Source organism: Haliotis asinina, chromosome 5 (genome assembly GCF_037392515.1).
Source record: "Haliotis asinina isolate JCU_RB_2024 chromosome 5, JCU_Hal_asi_v2, whole genome shotgun sequence".
Lineage (NCBI taxonomy): Eukaryota > Metazoa > Mollusca > Gastropoda > Lepetellida > Haliotidae > Haliotis > Haliotis asinina.
The window spans coordinates 44,073,904-44,088,623 of record NC_090284.1 but is presented as its reverse complement, the minus strand read 5'-3'; the positions used below and the strand labels follow the sequence as shown (position 1 = coordinate 44,088,623).

At 38.9% G+C, this 14,720-nt stretch overlaps 1 protein-coding gene across 1 annotated transcript in view; it reads right to left on the bottom strand.

Annotated features, from left to right (window-relative positions):
• LOC137284561 (zinc finger SWIM domain-containing protein 8-like) overlaps positions 1-14,720 on the bottom strand; it is a 61,052-nt gene that overhangs the window by 20,439 nt on the left and 25,893 nt on the right. The window contains exons 2-8 of the mRNA XM_067816407.1: positions 8,713-8,866; positions 5,026-5,120; positions 3,265-3,443; positions 2,796-2,903; positions 1,342-1,423; positions 1,014-1,134; positions 111-306 (exon numbers count right to left, since the gene is read on the bottom strand). Of these exons, the coding sequence (XP_067672508.1) occupies positions 111-306; positions 1,014-1,134; positions 1,342-1,423; positions 2,796-2,903; positions 3,265-3,443; positions 5,026-5,120; positions 8,713-8,866 (935 nt within the window). The remainder of the gene's footprint in view (positions 1-110; positions 307-1,013; positions 1,135-1,341; positions 1,424-2,795; positions 2,904-3,264; positions 3,444-5,025; positions 5,121-8,712; positions 8,867-14,720) is intronic.

The following is a 14,720-nucleotide window of genomic DNA, read 5'->3' as shown; positions in this document are numbered from 1 at the left end:
AAGTGCCCACTTTCCAAAAGGTATTTTGTATTTATAAAGTAAGACCATTATCATTTCAAGAGCTTGTGTTGGGACTAATTCCTGTAAGATGGGTGTCTCCTTTAGCATACCTGTTCACACTGTAGAACCTCATCTGTCAGAATCTCCAACAGGGGTACAGAATTGCTGTCATGTCGCTTGAACATCTCTCTGACTATGGACAACAAGTTCCACATGCCCTCAGGCTCTCTCCCCCTCAGTGGCCGTAATAGACTCTGCCATTCTGCAGCTGCGGGAGGTGCACTGGCTGATAGGTAGTTCACATCACTGTTGAGAGAGGGGGCAGGTTGTTACAGATATAATCTACCTGGGTCCAAGATTAAGGTATGTCAACTAATGTGGAACATATTATCTAGAGATGTCAAAACTCACCAATACATTGAAAATAGAAGTTACAAATTATGATACAGACTTTCCTGTTTTGATTAGTCTTATCATAGTATAGGAGACTCATTTGGCAGTATGAGTACTTTCATTGTTCTACACAATCTTGTTGTTACTGATTAACCCTAATCTACAGTGAACTATGTGCACAGTATTAAGAGGAGAATTCTGTTTAAGACTTGTTTTAAAAGATGTTGAAGCTACAGTTATATCTAAATTAATCATTGATTGAAATGTGAATTCTCAATCCTTATTATGGTTATCATGGCTTCAAAAAAAAATCATGCAAATCTGCTGTGAATTAAGAATCACAATATGCGCTGAATTGGGAAAAGAGGATTGTGAAATTTCTCCCATAAGAAGATTGTTGTACCATATCTAGAATTTAATATTCAAAATCATGTGTTACATTAAATGAGTCTATGTATGAAAAAGCATTGTGATATGTACCCAATACGGAGATAGCCATATTATGACATGTTTAGGATTAAATATTCAAAGTTGTAATGACATACAATATGAAATGATTGCACAAATGATCATTCCTTAGACCTCGTGAACTTTAAACTCATAGCTTGCCAGTGACTCACCTAAATACTATTGGAGATGGGACACAGAACTTGACTAGAGTTTTCTTCACATTTTCATGAAGTGTTGTTTCATCTAAACACCATGACGTCTGCTCACTTGCAGGAGGCCCAGCAGTAGGATCTGGAAATACACCAATCAATGAAAAAATACCTGCACATGCAACATTTACCCCAGGACTCTCTTTTCATACAGAAATGTCCAAACTTACGGCACAGAATATCTAGCTGGCTTCAGAAGCAGTTGGACGATTCTGTTCTATGGTACATAAAATGTTTTCGGATTCACTTCACTTGTTAATCACAAGACTCAATGGAATGAAGCACTGACCTGGTGCCCCATACACTGTATTTATAGCTGTTTCCTGAGAAGATAACAGTTCATCTAGAAGCCGTTGAGCTGTTGGTAAAATCTGAAAAAAAGTAGTGTCTTCTGAAACTTTTGCCCAATTAATATAAATTTCTGTACTCTCTTCTAAATGTGGTATTTATACATGTATATTTGTATCATCCAAGGGTATCTGAAGATATCAAAACTAATGGGACGAGGCACTAATTTAACACACCTGCCAGAACAGTCAGTGATTGAGTAGGTGATGCTGCTTTTAGCAATATTCCAGCAATATCACTGCTATTTCAGAAAAGTCTTAATTAGTCTCAATAAAATATTAAGACTGTTATCTTTTTAAAGGTCACATGCAATGCAAAACACAACTTTGCAGATTCTGATACCTTTCGGTATGCACTTACCAAAAAAATCATCAAAAATGCCAATTCAACCTATAAAGTTGAAAAAAAAAACACGATGAAAAAATTAGTCTGCAAAATCAGAGTTAAACAACTCACTACTGAAAAAGTGGTTTCAACAGCTATGCTGCGCCGCTCTCATAAAGCATGTGCAATGAATAGGTTCATGGAGCTTGAAACAGTATGTCTGCCCAGAGTATGAGGTCATGAACAGTAGTCTAATCAGGGTTGTATACAAACGAGTAAATAATTTAATCATTACATAGAAAAACATGTTGATTGTGATAAGCAGACTCTGTCACTGAGAAAACTCAATGTCTGGTTTATTGACACTTATATGTCTGCCTGCCTGTCTGCTAATGTCAATATGCAAAGCACAACTTCAATCACTGACCACATGCAGTTTGAAACAAACACCTATAGGGCAAGCCATAAGCAAACAAGCGACTAGGCATAAGGGCAAATGAAAAGGCTTTGTTACACTTGAATGCACACTCACTGGTTTTGGCTTGGTTCAGTGTTATGGCTGCTTCGTTTCGAGGGAGGTAAACCCAAGTACAAAATATTGCACTTTTGATTTGTGATTATATGTTTATAATTTTGTTTATCTGTTTTTTTCTTAATCAGCAATGCATTTTATATATCACGAAAAGGTGATAACTGTGTTTTGATTATGTTTGATTTTTTGCTTGCATGTGACCTTTAAGGAACAATTCAAATGCATTATGATAGGGCTGTTTGTATAAGGAAGACACTGTGGAACAATCATTAACCTTCTGTAGTGACAAGACAAATGATTATTGGTAGCAGTACAGGCATACATGTTACCGAAGCTATTAAAGTCTGTACTGGTGTATGGGGAATTGACCAGATGCTGTCAACTGGAAATAAACTATATTCCTAAAAGAACATTTCAAAATAAAGAAATCCATGCACATGAAATAGATGAGACATGACAAATGACAAGTATCTGGGACAGTGGTGAAATGTGACACTTCTTTGCTGATAGCAGTCTAAGGGAGATAATTACTGACTTACTTGTTGTGGCAGTTCAGTAATAAGATACTGAGCAAATTTCTGTAGCTGATCTCTATGAAGACGTGAAAGTGACTCGGACACTGGTGCTCGCAAACATACTGACGTCGCCTAAAAATGTACACACAAAGATGGGGTTTATCATAAGGGATCAACACAAAAATCAACCCATTACAAACTGTAAACTTTTGGGGGGGTCCAAAAGATAATGTTAAAATATGACAAATCTGCAATGGAGAAAACAATATTTTGTTTGCTTAACAATATACAATGACATGGATGTAATGAAAATAAAGACAATATTTTCAGATAAATAACTACCTCAAATGGCTAAAGGTCATACATAACTGAAACACCTCACAGCAATCATTCTTAACCATGTAACCACTGAGTCTGACACCAGTTAGTCAAATTCCATGAATTTAGTGTGCATGAACCTACACAAAGATGTGATACACCTGTAAAGTCTCACCTGATGTATTCGATATAGACATAATGCAACAATATGAGAACACCAGGAGGGGCTGCTGTTGCAAGTGCATGTGCATGACGAGATGCGCCGTCGGTCAAAGACCACGGCAACATTGTAACTTCCTTTACCCTGGGTCTGCGTCAGGTTCAGATGGATGACAGTTGCACTCAGATGGAAGCCTGCAACAGGAAATATTACAATGATGAACATACTCTGTTTGGATGAGCATAAACAGAAAATCACAGCCAAGGTGTATACCTCTGGGACTGCCACACACAGAGTGTGAGAGTTGGGCTTAACACCATATATATTACAGTTTGAAAATCTCATTAAGCAAAATGAAAAAAATAACAACAACAACAACAACAACAAAAACACAACAAGTTGCAGGTCTTAGATGTTTAGGAGCAAGTGAGTTTAGTTATATGTCACTTTTAGGAATATTCTAGCAATACTACGGCAGGATACCGTAGAAATGGACTTCACACATTATGCCCATTGCATTATACCAAATGTGGAAAACAAAATCTGGTCTATGGTTAAACATGGTATAAACACTATGGTATAAACACTTTAACCTCATGGCTACCCCACTACCCAGATGTTTATGAGAGCATGGGTAGGTGACTGGAAACATAGAAACACTATCTTGGTTCCATTATGTGAGGCTTGAACCAGCAATTACAGACACGCCTATCTCTGAAGAGCACCTTATGGAGCCTCAGTCGACTGCATCTCCTGCCCCCCCAACTCATTATTGAGTTTAGTGGTTGCTCGTAAACAAAAGAATGTCCAAACCAGTAGCATCAGTATATAACAGATGAAGAACAATCAGATACACTATCATTATCAACATAAGATCAAAATGTGGGTCAAAGACCTGGGTATGAATTTTGAAAGTCATTAAAAATGAAACGATATCAGAGTATGAAAGAGATAATGAGTCGAATTTACCTTCAGTCTACCATAACAATGTGACTGAGTATATTGATCGTGTCCAAAACCTGTTAATCCTGAATCAATAATTTATCAGTAGGTTATATACCCTTTAACTAAACAAATGCATCAGTGGCCAAACCATATTTGTTACTATGGACTGTCTGTACAAGAATATAAATGTTAATTGAAAATACGCATATATCAGCCTGAAAATAATACTGTCTGGATCAGAGAACCCGGTGATAATTATAGTAAGCACACATCTGTGCATTTGGGGTGTAATGAGTAATGACAAGCAATCAAAAACATCATTCAACCTGACCCTCTTTTCAAGTTAAATGTGGTAGTAAAGGTAATTATTCAAATTCAACCTATTCAAAATTGGAATGTCCACAGGGTTGGCTTGTAATAAGAAATGCTAATGTAACAGCTTTTAGCATAAAGTATAATAAACACTATACTTACATACTCAATGAAGAACAGAGAAAGAAAGAAAAGTTGCTGCAGCATATGTAATATAAACAATCATTCTTTGGTTTTGCATTTCTGAACTTTTCACTAATTCAGAGAGCTGCATGATAACTGTATATTTTGTTTGCTGGTCTTTGCACAAAAACAGTCCTCAACTTTCCTGTAAATTCATGCCCAAATGATTGGCTGTTTAACACTGTCAGGTATAAATGATGTGTTTAAAGCATTCCTTCCTTGGAGGTATTTTTGTTACATAACATACATACATACATAAGAAAATTTCCAAATTGCATCTACATCCACGACTGAGCTAAAGGACAAAGCTGAATATGTTTTCTTCACTCTACAAACCTATCTGCAGAGCGTCCCTGACGGCCTTGCTCTTGTACAGATGCTCTCCCTTGGTGAACTCATCCGCACTGCCATTAGCCAAGCAGGAGTACAGTCTGTGTGGAAACACAAACTCCTTACAGCAAATCAATTACATATCACACGTTTTCATACACTCCTCACGTAACATCTTGCATACAGAAAACAAACCTGTTGGATAATCACTTGTTTGAAGAAAATTTGACAAACCTGTAGGTTTCCAATTCTTTGAAGAGAATCGTCACTGGGGTACATATATTCATTTTCTGCTGCTGAAAATGTCATGTGACAGTTGTATCAAAGTCTTAATAAAATACTGTACATTAAACAGATCTTTTTAATTATTATATGGCCCCTCACTACATGGTGTCACCCCTCTGCCATGCATGTGCAGCCAACCAGGTAAGCATCCAAGCCCGTATCATCATTCATTCTGCTGAATAAATGAGTGAACAAAACTGCGGGGAGATGGGTGGCCTAACCCAAGGACAATTCTCTTCAATGAATTGGAAACCTTTACAGGTTTGTCCAATTCTTTTACATAGAAATCATCCTTGGGGTACATATATGCATTAATTCAGACACCCAGTTCCGAAGGCTAGGGAGGAGGGAAGCTGCCACAGGACCAATAAACAGTGATCATAATTGTAAAAAAAACTTACACCATAACACTCATCTGTGAACTGTCGCACAGCATTATAGGATGGAACTGACAAGGAGGAAATGTACTGAGAACAGACCTCATAAGTTAAGCAAGTGATTTCGCACATAGTGTGAACATGAAAATACAGTGAAATCAATAGTGAGCACCATAAGGGGAAAACCCAACTCAAAACTGACATATAACTCATATGAGGTGTTAGGCTTGCTCCAAACAGCGACAGAGCATATCTCTTCAATGGGCAATGCCGATGCAAAAGCCTTTTTGAAGTGGCCACTGCCTTGACCTCTAGGGAGGCTTGCCCTTGGCCTGATACGCAGCATAAATGACCAAAACGAGCTAGCAAGATAAGGTCTGTTTGCTAGCCGGCAACCAGCCTTCCGCCCACCGAAACAGCAGAACAGATGTGTACCCATATGGGTCCCCTGTGTTCGTTTGATATAGAACCTTGGAGGTCTTCAGGACATCCAATGGGTGAGTGATCACTGCAGAGGTCCCCCGTCCCCGATGTACAAGGCTGAGTAAGAGTATGAAGAGTGACAGGAGCTGGCACAGAGGGAGCTGACCCAGAAGAGCACCATTGACAGGGGTGTGAATAGTGGAAATAGTGATAGAGTAGCCACTAATGGCCAAAGTTGCCAAACCTTCTTCCAGATAAGCTTGCAGAAACTCCAATACTCGGACTAAATCCGCAGAAAAGGGATCTGCAATCCCCTTATCTGAACATAAGCATGCATTGCGGGACCACCTATCCTCATGTTGTCGAATAACGCCCTGAAGCTGTAATTGTTTCTGCAACTGCAGCAGACTTCTAGACTTCTGCATGCTACGAGGCCAAACCTGACAGGGAGAGGACACGGGGGAATGAGAGTTGGTGGCGGGAATACCTACAGAACCTTGCCTGTCGAAGGCCAACACCCTCTGGTCCGGTAGTCAAGAGCAGAACACAGGTATCTGATTCGTAACCCCGGACGCAAACAGATCCACCTGGATTGATCCATTCAAATGGGAGATAACTCCAAATATCTGCCAATCGAGCATTCATTCGTGCAGGACCAGGATCCGGCAACAGATAGCATCTGCTTGTAGGTTCTCCTGTCCTGGGTGGTTTACTGGAATTACCTGACAGTTGTACTGATAGCACCGGGGGAGAAACTCCCATGTCTCCCGAAGGAGCGCTCATGACACTATGCTGCCTTGTTCCAAGATATATGTCATGGCTGTGCAACTGAAGACGAAGCACTTAGCCCTGGGCATCATCCAGGAAGTGGTCGAGAACCAACCGCACAGCTCTTAGTTCTTAGACACTGATGTGAAGACTGACCTCCGCTTTCAACCAGCATCAGACTGACAGAGTGCCTCCCCATCACCCATCCCGAGAAGGATGTATTGGTTTGAACTGTTAGGTCTGGCATCAGGAGTTCCAAAGGGACCCCTTTGGAAAGATTCCTGACATAGGTCCACCACTGAAGGTAGGAGACCTGTTAGGGTTGCCTAGGGACAAACGCCTCTCTTGGCAGGCGAAATTCAAACTAGTCTGGGCAAGATGTCGACACAGTGGTTTGGGGTATACATTGGGCAATATGTTGCCACACCTTCTGTGGAGCTGAGGTAAAACAGAAAGCACCCTTGGGCTCCCCAACCTCTGTAGACTTGGTGCCCAAGCTGCTGGATCTCCCCATGAAGAGAGCTGAACCCCAACCTGGTGGGAGGCCCAACCACAGACGCAATGGGGAGAGAAGAGCCCAAAGAACCTTCCGTTTATCTCATACATGTACAAAACATTGAAAATTACGTATATAACCTGCACACAACATTAAATAATTGGTACATTAACGCAATATTCATCAGCAAGAGCATTATCGCATAGAGTGACAGCAGAAGAAATGATGATACGGCCTGGATGCTTACCTGGCTGGCAAGAGGGGTGACTCCACATGGTGAGGGGCCATATAATGAACAAAGACGACTTTTTTGTTTATTGTTCAACATTTTATTAAAACATTGATACAACTGTGACATGACATTTTCAGCTGCAGAAAATGCATATATGTACCCCAATGAAAAATATTCTAACAGCCATCAGACGATTCTGTGTGTAAGTAATATACATATTGGCCTTTTCGAAATTGATACATAATAACATGCATCAATAATTACAATTAAGATTTAATAAAATTTGAAATAGGTTACTCCTAGTTAAATCTACAGACTACATTATTTTTCTTAGCTGCCTGCATTAGGTTATTTAAAGACTCAACCCAATGACTTTGAGCCTTTATTTGGAACACTGCAAGTACTATAATGCTCACATTGTTCCCAATTTCATGCAATTATAGCTGAGAAACACATAAGAGCTTAAAAAACAGCAAAAACCTCCAGTAACAAAGATTCACAATCATTTAGAAACAACCAACGTTCTAATACTGAATATGTGTGACTCAATACATGACTACTTCAAAACACTTCTTTTACAATCTAGCTTTTAAACACTGAGATGAGAATGAAAAGAATCAGTATGTTTGGATCAATTATCCTGTGCAGTTATGATGAAAGTATCAATTTTTCAATGAAAGTCACTGCCACATGGCTCTAACAATCAATACCAGCCATCTCCATGTTAAACAGTAGTGTTCTTTCTCGTGAAGCCTCCCCCTAACAATGTTAACAATAATGTATTATGAACACTGCTGACTTTGCATGCTTTATGTCTGCTTATTTATTACCCATCAAATCAATTCATTATTCACAAGTTAATGAATGAAGCTTTTGGGTGTATGGGAATAAATCAGTAGCACATTTTATTCAGTTTGATACACTGGTAGAGAGATTTATCACCCCAAAAAATTTTAAAAGTCCATAATGAACTATAAACAATGATTAACAAATACAACCTAGGGTAAAATCTAACTCAAAGACTATAAATAATATTCATTGCTCTGAAATTCCACATGCTCCTTGATTTATTAAACCTGTCATACTAACAAAGCCATTTCTGTGACAATTACCGAATATCCTCTTCATTTTCCGGGAAGCTCCAGAATGCGATGCGCAGCTGCAGCTGTTCGGGAATGGGCTGGGGGAAGTGTTCTACTACTTCAAATGGTATATGACAAGCCACGGCCTGCGCTGCTAACTCCACCAGTGGAGTCACTTTGCTTTCTGGAAGAAAATAAATGGACAACTGAGACTTTGAAGTGTTTGTTAATGTAGGTGGTCTACAAATAATGGCTTCTTAAATGTCATCACACATGTTTGCAGCAACCACGGCCATTGTGCAACCATAATGCACTATAGCAGTTTCAGTGATGCAGAGCTGAGTGAAATGGGTGCACAGGTATATTTCATATAACGCAACAAACACTTTGACTGAAGATGTATTCATTCACAGAATGTAAAGTTTGACTGGTTGTGGATTATCTATGGTTTTACAACTGAACCACCATTTTAAAACAATGTTGTCCATAGGTGTAAAGCCATGCGCATAATAGAAGTTTAGCTTGACCCCTTTATTATTAGTTGTATGGGTCCTTGCAGGCAATATGCAGATCTTGTGAAGTAACTGGTTAGATGACTGTATGTGTTGATAATTAGAGAGTCCGGAATGAATCATTGATCATGTGGCCTGATGGGTAAAATGATGAAAGTAACAGCTCTGAAAGAAACAACCAAATATTTAGCTAAGTCATAGATGTGCTGTAGTACAATGAATAATATTGTGCATCCCTCTTTTTTCTGCATCCATTCCCCACATTTGTGCATACTGGACGCACATTTGCACATATTGTATAACCTTACATAGACATTGATGTCTCATTAGAGGACAATCATGGGTGTAGTGCTGATCAAGAATCTCCATGAAATTATGAAGAAATTTGACAGCTGGATCCTCCTGTTCATAAGAGAAGTAACTCTGCATTGCCTATATCATCCTTAAGCCTCATCTTATATCATCTGACAGTAAAGTTAGAAACAATGGTCAACAGGGTTCAGTGATACATGTCAGTGATGAAAATGTTACAAAACCTAACATGCTACATCACTTCCTGAATGAATAAAAGCCTCTCGTCACACATTCACAGGGTGGAAGCGCTGTCCTCACGAAATGTGGAGTTGCCCCAAAAGCAACTCCATTTCCTCAATGGACAGTGAAAGAAGAACACATGACACAAAAGTAAAGATATGTTTTCCCTCATATTTTCATTATTTTGCAACCATATCACGTTTTGCCATTTGGCAGAGGGGTCTAGAAATCTACAGATCTTTCTGTAATAGCATGACACCTTCTACATTTAATGCAATTGCTTGTTAGTAAGGGCACCCTCCTGAGTGTCGAAACAAGATTGTAGACAATGATCATTTCAACCTGAAATATCACATCCTCATGAGTAGACGTGCATTTTTTAGCTGTCAGTACTTAGATGTGTTAGATCTTCATTCACAGTGCAGGCTTTAATGTGTCATTAATTATTTAGTTGAAAAATCAAACTGTACATTTTATATGGTGTTGGTCACAATTCATTGTGACTTTACTGTCCAGGGAGTTGACAGTTTATAGTTTTAACATTGATCTGCGCTATTGTGAACCAATGACAAGTCAGTGAGCCTGACCACGCGATCAGTTAGTTGCCTCTTTCGACAAGGCAGTTCATGTTTGCAGTGCAATGACATGCCATCAAACTTACATTGTGCAAGTCGCGAATACCTTCGAGGATGCATGTGCAGCATAATATCTGGTCTCATTCTGTTGAGTGTGTTTGAGTGAAGTTTTCGTGTGTCTTTACATGTGCAAACACATGTACAAATCTGCCTAAGAAGTAATTATCATGTATATACTTGGTTGCTTCACTTTTTACCATCACTATATATGCTTTAGTTTGATATGTTGATGGTTTCAGGAGCTTAAGCTAGTAGCATATATCCTTTAGTACCAGTAGTTTGCTGTCAAGCACACCAAACCAGAGAAGAAACAGAGAACTGGGTTGGGCAAATTAGTACAATAACCACTCCATATTTTGTAGAGTAATTCATTTAACAGGATATATAAATATTAACCAGTATTAACTGATACATCTAATCGAACCCGCATCCTCAGAGTCAGGCACCTAATCGCCAGCGCACTGAGTCTGAGGGTGCCTGACTCTGAGGGTGTGGGTTCGAATCCTGGATGGGACTCAACCAATCATGTACTAGAATTTGTACTTTACTGAGAAAGTGAAATCCCAAATATGACATGTTGCATTTGATCACTTTCTAAATGGCATCATGTAATCATGGCTGTAAAGTAGGGCATTGTCTGAATTAAGTCATAAGATTCATGTTTTAGTTTGACCTCTGCCGCACTTGCTGTTCTACAAGTCATCCTTGGCCTCAGTCTGCATGTTGAGGGGATCCACTTCCGTTTCCTTTGCCAAGTCAGAGTATAAACAACAGTGGGATTTCAACAGTAAATGCTGTAGAATTCAACCAACTCCATGGACAGTTACGTCGACGTAAACATTCAAAGCAATGGACAGTTTCAACTCAACTCCATAGAAAATGTACAGTTTGATTTTTCAACAATAATTAAAGCATTACTGGCACACTAAAGCCTACACTGTGAATGGAGACCTAAAATAACTATGTGTAAGAATTGACTGCTAAAAAAGGCGCTTCTGCTGATGAGGATGTCATATTTTGTGTTGAAACCATCATTTTTCGCGATCTTGTTTCGGCACTCAGGAGGGTGCCCTTGCTTCACGCACAATTGCAAAAAATGTAAACGGTGTCAAGCTATTACAGAAAGATCTGTAGTTTTGTAGGCAAGTCAGCCAAATGGAAAACCTGATGTACTTGCAAAATAATGAAAATGGGTGGGAAAACTTACCTTCACTTTCGTGTCACGTGTTCTTTCACTGTCCATTGAGGAAATGGAGCTGCTTTTGAGGCAACTGGACATTTCGCGTGGACACCATTTCCATCCTGGGACACTTTAGTGGTCCTAATTTATCATGCAATACGAATGCATTCTAAATATACATTTATAAGTAAATACATTGTACTTTGAGAAGCTGACAGCTATGGAAGACAGGCTACTAGTTTTTCTTGTTTAAAGATGAAATATACTCTAGGGGGTGAAAATACATAAATCACTGATTGGGATGATCATAAATGAAACCCCGTCATTAAAATTACTTATTTGGATCTTTAATTACCTTAAACCTTTTTGACAAAAGTGCACAATTCTCAGCCATGAAAGAAATTCAACCAATCAAAGTGGTGCGTCTCATTGACATAATATGAGGTATAGATGTGAGGGCCTATGCAGAATTCATCTACAGGGGGTAAACTATTTCGCTTACAGGTTCATACAAACCCGAAATCGCAACAGCTATTGTGAAAAATGAAAGCCACATGTTCTCACAATCTACTATCATTTAGTTTTGTCTCCTGCTTTGCCTAGTTGCGAGTTACAACCCTTGTTTCCATAAACGATTCTGTCAAAATCACTTGGTGTCGCTAGGCTGTAATCCGTGTTATATGGTACAAACCTACATGTTATTTGTCATCATTCACTTGTTGATCAGTTGATGAATTTATGACAGGTATAATTGGTGGTAACGCCACTTAGATTACCTGACAAAGGTCCCCATTTGGCATTTCTTGTGTCTGGATCGATCAAAGGATTAACTGATAACACGCTGATTGATTAATTACTTTTATGCGGATTTAAATGTGGATTTGTCAAAAGCGTCGACATATGCAAGGGTATAAATGTCTGGGTATAAATGCTATTTAAGTTTGCTTTTACCGACTTCTAAAATCAACATTACTTTCTTCTGATGGTAACATATGTATCTGATTAATGGCCAGTAGGATTTTGCATGACACTGCTTATAACATAACAATTTCACTTTTGGAAGTAAGGCAGGGGTCAATATAATATTACTTACGATAATACTGTCACCTTGACCACAACCACGTTTTGGAGGAAGAAATTGTTATGTTGGTCAGCTATGTTTAATAAGTAGTCTTGATTTTATAACTCAATGAAAAGACAAATCTCAATAGCATTTTCTATCCTGGAAGCGAGGTAGGGGGCGAGTGAGTTTAGTTTTACGCCGCACTCAGCAATATTCCAGCTATATGGTGGTGGACTGTAAATAATCGAGTCTGGACCAGACAATTCAGTGATCAACAACATAAGCATCGATCTGCACAATTGGGAACCGTTGACATGTTTCAACCAAGTCAGCGAATCTGACCACTCAATCCCATTAGTCGCCTCTTACAACAAGCATACAATTTAGTATATACCACAGGCTTCAACAATGCTCGCTTCGCACAAACAAACAACCCATTTAGCACAAACTACAGGGTCCAATGGAGATCTGTGTACAGTGATACCATCACATGACCCCAAGGAGCAATTGACGGCAACACAACAATTCGGCATGTCTTTATTGACGTCGAGAAATCAGCAAAATGACGAGCTTCCTACACATTTTCTATACAACTAATTGAAAATCATTCCTTCTATGACGTAACTGCAGAGCGACAGAGTTACGTAACCTGTTGGTGGTTTCGAAGGCGAAAGTGAAGCAGATGGCTTTTTGGCAACTTTTAATTGCTCGGAATGAATTAACCACTAGTTTTTTAAGAATAAGTATGGTGTTACGCTAAGGCTAACCACAAATCTTTCATATGTAATGGTTAAAAGAGTACCAAAAAATTGAGTTTATTCATTCTTTAAAGCTTTGGAAGAAGGCTGATTCATACCTATCACATAACTGTGTAGAAAATGTAAGAAGTGTTCATCACTGGATTGAAACCCCAATTTATTATTGGTTAAGAACAAGAATTAAATTATCTCAGACTTTTACTACTCTTTTCCAGTTTCCTTCAGATAAATAAAATGAACTAACGTTTAAGATATTTGATCCCAAACTTACAATTATTTCCTTGGTTAAAGCACAGCCTGCAGTACATGCTAAAGCCTTTGATCCACATGATGTTCTACATTTAGGTCACGCTAAACACTTTGATGCATTGGGCTTTATTTATTGAGGTCAAGTGTGGTGTAGTAATATATCCTGATGATGTACTCTAACCAGTACACATATACACAATCTGCACGTACCTTGAGGTGTACATAGTGATAGATGTGTATGTGGTATGTTTAGTGCAAAGCAAAAACTGCCACCTGTGCAAACTGTTCACATAACTACTTTGTGGAATTGGAGTATCTGGCTTCTTCAAGCAGACCTAAGGCAGAGGACTAGTGACCATACTTTATCAGGAAAACAGGTGTAGCTTAGAGGACAAGCTTTGTGTCACAACCTTTGATCCTGAAACTATCCCCATAAAGTGCTGTTACTTGCACTCTGTTACTTGGAAACAGAATCCAACACCCATGAATTTGACCATTCTGAACAACATTACCAGATACACAATGGTAGCAGATAGCCTATCTAGGCGCTGATCCTACCACATGGGCCCTTTGTCATTCTGTGAACACCTATTACCAAGATTAGAACTGTACCCACATGTCATGAAGTGACTTTGTGAGCATGACTTCCATTTGTTAATTGGATCACAAAATCCAACTACTCTCTGGATTTCTCTCTGCTGCCTCACTGACACACACAATAAAACAAACATTAGCTCACCGTTTCAGAAAAATGTACCGTAAGAAATGAGAGAGAACTCCAAACAAGATGTTTTTTTAAAACTTGGAGTGACTGTCTTTAAAGATGCTTGCAATGGAATACAAATATCAAATCACTTTCTTCACATGATTAATATCTCTGAGTTAGTGAGTTAATGAGTTTGGTTTTACACCACTTTTAGCAATATTCCAGCCATACTACAATGGCGTACACCAGAAATGGGCTTCACACATTGTACTCATGTGGGGAAATGAACCCAGATCATCGGCAAGACGAGCAAATGCTTTAACCGCTCTGCTACTACCACCCTTACAAGAATTTGAAACATCGGGGGAAATATGTTCATCATATTTCCCTTCTTGTTGTTG